Source organism: Populus euphratica, unplaced genomic scaffold (assembly GCF_000495115.2).
Source record: "Populus euphratica unplaced genomic scaffold, PopEup_1.0 scaffold26.1, whole genome shotgun sequence".
NCBI classification, from domain to species: Eukaryota; Viridiplantae; Streptophyta; class Magnoliopsida; order Malpighiales; family Salicaceae; genus Populus; species Populus euphratica.
Window position 1 is genome coordinate 278669 of NW_011499896.1, and position 4839 is coordinate 283507.

The 4839-nt window shown below is 32.5% G+C and overlaps 2 protein-coding genes across 2 annotated transcripts; both read right to left on the reverse strand.

The window, feature by feature from the left end:
* Positions 1-120: 120 nt before the first annotated feature.
* Positions 121-2226, reverse strand: LOC105132011 (Rhodanese/Cell cycle control phosphatase superfamily protein). The gene is made up of 6 exons (XM_011035260.1): positions 1962-2226; positions 1779-1856; positions 1536-1609; positions 991-1061; positions 517-570; positions 121-291 (listed from the first exon to the last, which is right to left on the reverse strand). The coding sequence occupies exons 1-6, from the start codon at positions 1976-1978 to the stop codon at positions 178-180; spliced, it is 408 nt and encodes a 135-aa protein (XP_011033562.1). The 5' UTR covers positions 1979-2226; the 3' UTR covers positions 121-177.
* An 842-nt stretch (positions 2227-3068) lies between these two features.
* Positions 3069-4121, reverse strand: LOC105132012 (translocator protein homolog). Its single transcript, XM_011035261.1, has one exon. It carries the CDS (start codon positions 3707-3709, stop codon positions 3110-3112), a length of 600 nt encoding a protein of 199 aa, XP_011033563.1. The 5' UTR covers positions 3710-4121; the 3' UTR covers positions 3069-3109.
* Positions 4122-4839: the final 718 nt, after the last annotated feature.

A 4839-nucleotide genomic window follows, 5' to 3' on the forward strand; every position in this document is an offset into this window, starting at 1 on the left:
ACACTCCAAAACATCCAAAAACATCCTCACGATGATCAGTAACAAGATAAAAATACTTTAAAAAATAACCACAACCACACTCCAAAACATCCAAAAACACCCTCATGATCAGTAACAAGATAAGTCACACGGGCTATTATTGCTTAAAGGGAGAGTACTCGGAGGGGAACATTCACTTCAAGGGCGGAATTTGCAAAACGTTTTGAGCTCTTCTGCTGGTTTATCTCCTGCAAATCCACTGTCAACCCAGGCAGAGTATCCCCCTTCCATGTTTGTTACATGCTTGAAGCCCTGCCATCACCAAATCTTTCCATGAATGTTTTCATAGTTGAATTTCATGAATATATATAGTTGAGAATATTTAGCGCGTGTCTATGTTAATCTGCTTTTAATTAGCTAAAACAAACCCATCTACTGCGAGGCCAAGATAAATTTCTTACAGCTGAATACTCAATTCTATGGTTTATACTAAAAATGTACGTAGAAATGCTCTGTTAGAATTTGAAGTAAGCTTACCGCACCCAGAAGATCAATACAGGCACGGAGTGATCTGCCTCCGCTGTTGCAACCCTTCACAATTTCGAACAATCTCTTGAGTTAGATGCAAAGTTTTAAATCTGCATTCCTCCGAAGAGCTAAAAACACCAAATACTTCTTTTCATAAAATGAAAGGCGATCCGACTGAATAGCAGCTTAGATTTGTACTTGATAGTGCAGTCGGCTTTTTGAGAAACAAGATCTTAAAATACCACTTTGGTGTTGATGGATTGTATCAGAAAATTACTCTCCCTTCACAATAAATTATTATTCTAAGTATTTTCTTGAAGCAATATGTAACTAAAAATAATCAATCTCATATATATATATATATATTTATAAATTTTAACAGATTTTATTATTTCGTTTGGTTCATCTCTTGCCATGCACATAGCAAATATATTGTAGAAAAAAAAAGGTAAATGCTTTCCAGCACTATGATCCAGGATTTACCACCACAAGATAGTCATCCTTGTTGCAAATTGAGGCAACTTTGCTGAGAAATTCAGGATTTTTCACTCTGCCTGCTTGTTGCCAGAAAAACCAACAGAAGCTCGTTAGTTTAAATCAATTACTATGCTATTCTTGCTGGGCTTCTTCATAAAACAATCCTGTCATGTTAAAATAATCAAAGGACAGTAGAAACAGTATTTTTTTTTTTTTATATTTATAAAATCTGGCTTAATCTATTTAAGACCGAATCAATTTAAAATGACTTTATTACAAAAATTTTTTTTAATCAATTTAAAATGACTTTATTACAAAAAAATTTTAAAAAAAATTGAAATAATGTCATTCTAGTTTTCTTTAATAAAAAAGTCAAATAAAATCTTTTCAAGTTGTATTTAGGTCACAAGTAAACTTATCAAATTAACTAGTTATTTTTATCTGGTCTGATATAAAATCTGACCATGTTCGTAAGGGTCAAGTTAGGTTTTATAACCATACCATTAAAGTTTCACTATATAGAAGATATCCAAAAAATGGTTTCAATTTACCTTCATCAGTTTTGAACATAAAAGGAACGTTCAGGGCATTGTCTACGTGGCTCTTGTTGAACTCCTCGGCGGTTCTACAACCGATGAAATGATTGTCAAACATTTGGATCACAGGATTTCTCTCCCGTTCTAAAACATTTGTATAATCAAATACGTTTTATTTTTCAAAAATTGGAGTGAGAAGTTGCTCTTTCCCCAGGAACCAAGCGATCATAATTTGACTTCAAGGCCAAGAAAACCTACCTCACGTCCAAATAACGGTGACCGGAGGCGATGAGACCTTTGGCCTTGTGAACATCGACAGTGATAACATCTTGAGGCCTGCATACAATGAAAAAGGAGGTGAAAGAACCGGGGAAGGGGGATTATTACAGTCTGTATTGCAGCTTCATGAAAGAATATTTGAATTAAGATGGGAAACTTTACCTCTGGGTGGCATCCATATGGAAGATTTGCAGTGAATATCTCTAGCGTTGTCGGATCTGAAACTTGAGGAGGAATGCGCCCATCATACAGGCATTTGGTTATATAGATGAGAAAATAGAACCCTTTGCTCTAACAATTTGACATTTGATCTCAATAAACAATCAATAAACTATCATTCTTGCCCTTTTTTTCCGGCCACGGACGTCTGGGATGACTAATGTGTAGCTCCTACGGACACTGCATTATTTGCAAATGATAACTTAGTTGACTTTAGCTTCTTTGTTTTTTTTTTTGGGAAGTTGACTTTAGGATGGCGCTTCAATATGGAGCTCCATTCTTTATTTTGCTCCTGCAGATCTATCTACCTTTGCCTGATTGCCTCTGTAGTTCTAAGATTTTGCAATTTTATCTATGTAGTTTCTTACAAGTTGCAATATTATCCCTGATCACTCTCTCAGATAAATTAAAGACATCATTATTTCATCTATATTCTCTCATGATTTGTTTTTATTTATTCATATTTACTTCTGATATGGCAATGTAGGTGATGGTAACTGTTTTAAAAGAGTAAGAAAAATTTGGGGTGGGGACATTAGTTCAACGAGTTCAATAGTTTTAGTTAATTTAATAATATGATTGAAAAAAATAACAACATAAAAAACCAATGACTAATTAAAAAAAATAAACACTTGCTAGTATTATAAAAAAATACCCTTTAAATATTTTTAAAATGTCTTGATGATCTAATAAAAAATTATTATATATTTTAATGATTAGTAAAATAATTAAATTGTAAATTTCAAGATTTACATAAAATTTTTAAAATAAAAAATTTTAATTTAATAAACACTAACAGTTTTTACTAAATGGTTGAATAATACACGTGCAATGTCAATAACTTGCCTGATGAAAATGCCTCTCAATTAAAAGAAGTATTTTTTTTTTAATGGTTGGAAAGGTATTTTCACAAACAAAAATAAAATAAAAAACATAATTTTAATATATTTATTGATAAAAAATATAAATAATTTTTTTTAACCACAAATGCTATCACCCTCCCCTCCCAACGCACTAAAATACCTTTTGACAAAAGTTTTATAGAATTAAACTACAAATATAGACGAACACCCCGGTGTCCTATTAACTTTTCAAAGAAAAAGGAGCTTAAGATTTACAATGGCTAAAAACGAAGCCCATGCCAAACAGGGCTTAACCAGATCGCCTGCAATGGGATTCGCCTCTTTGAACTGTCGAAAACATCCAACAAGAGCCCCAAGCGCAGCTAAACAAACTAGCAACCCAACCCCCGGCGCTACCATCCGAAACACAATCGGGTCCCAAGCCAAACTCAAGCCTAGCTGAGCCAAGTAAAGATAGAGAGCCGCTGGGTTCCTGTGGAATCCGCCTTCAGCCCAAACAAGCCAGGCCGAGAGTCCCATCAGGAAACTCGAAGTCATGCAGGCCATGTGCAAGGCCCACGGAGGTGGGAACCAGAAGGGCATAGATATACTCCCGGTGCTCGTTCCGTAGCCCTTGGTTGTGCCGAAGAAATACAGGTTAAAGAGGGTCAAGGAGAAAGGAAGAGCAACGGCTATGGCTAGTGATCTAATTCCATGTTTGGCCATAGCTACTCTCTTTTCACGTTTGAGTCTTACGGTCCTGCTGTTGTCTTTGCTCTTGGTGGGGTTAGAGATGTAGTGATCATAGTCCGTGTCTCTGATACGCTGTTTAGCATTTTGGGAGTCCATTTCTGAATTAGATTGAGAGAAATTTAGACAGAGAAACAGAGAGAGAACTTATGGGAGGAATTTAAATTTAAGGGGAGGCTGTTTTAAAGAAGAGCCATGCATGTGTTTTTTTTGGGTCATTTTGGAGAGGTGAGGAGGAAGATGAGTGATACGTGGGCGAACGAGGTGGAAAGAAGTGGAGAAGAAGGGTAACACGTGGCTGACAAAAGGGCACAAAGAGATTTGGTCTTCCATGCTCAGAATAGTCTAGCTCAGGGCGTGGTGATGATGCTGGAGGCGCGGGGGAGGTGCTAGTAACGTGTTTGATGATGCATTTACACTTTAATTTAAACTGAAAGATTGATGATTTTTAAATATAAAAACATCGTCTTTTTCATAACATTGGAGTGCTTACACGTGCCCATTGCTTTTGACTTGCTTGGAACATCTTCGTTAGCAGGTTTTTTTTAGATTAATACAGGTGTTCAAACCAGCTTACGCATACAATTTCTATATTAATATCATATATTTAAGAATAAATTTATGTATCGGGAAGAATTTTTTTTTTAGCTTTTACATTAATTTATGATTGATTTAATCTAAGACATGATTGATTTGATTTTCATTCAGGTATTTTATTTGCGTTTAAAAATATAATAAATATTATTTTTAAAGTATTTTTTATTTAAAAATATATAAAAAAATATTTGTTTTATTTTTTAAATTTATTTTTAATAATAACACATTAAAAAAATAAAAAAATCTAAAATATTAATTTTAAATATTTCTTTTAAATTTAAATAAAAAACAAGCTCAACCTTAATTTTAAATGAAATATTAGTAGAGGATGTTATTTTATCATACAATGAAAAATAAATAATTTAATTACTCAAAAGAAAAAAATTTATTAATTTTCAATAAGTTAGAAATGTATCTATAATATTGTTTGTTTGTTATAAAATAATTTTATTTAATTTTTTTTTTAGAAAATAAATTCTTAAAAATTAAATTGTTTTATAATATTTAATAATATTATAAAAAACAAGTTAGAAAATATTTTATAGTATTTGATTATGTTATGAAAAATAAGTTATAAAAATATTTATTTTTATTTTTTAAGTTTGTTAAAAGAACAAAAATTAAATTTTATA

Bases quoted from the DNA above. Each gene is read 5' to 3' on its own strand.
- LOC105132011 (XM_011035260.1), bottom strand. The intron at 1,610-1,778 runs GTAGGTTTTCTT...CATCGGTTGTAG, and splicing joins CACCGTTATTTGGACGTGAG to AACCGCCGAGGAGTTCAACA. The intron at 292-516 runs GTAAGCTTACTT...TGGTGATGGCAG, and splicing joins GTATTGATCTTCTGGGTGCG to GGCTTCAAGCATGTAACAAA.
- LOC105132012 (XM_011035261.1), bottom strand. From the start codon at position 3,709: ATGGACTCCCAAAATGCTAAACAGCGTATCAGAGACACGGACTATGAT.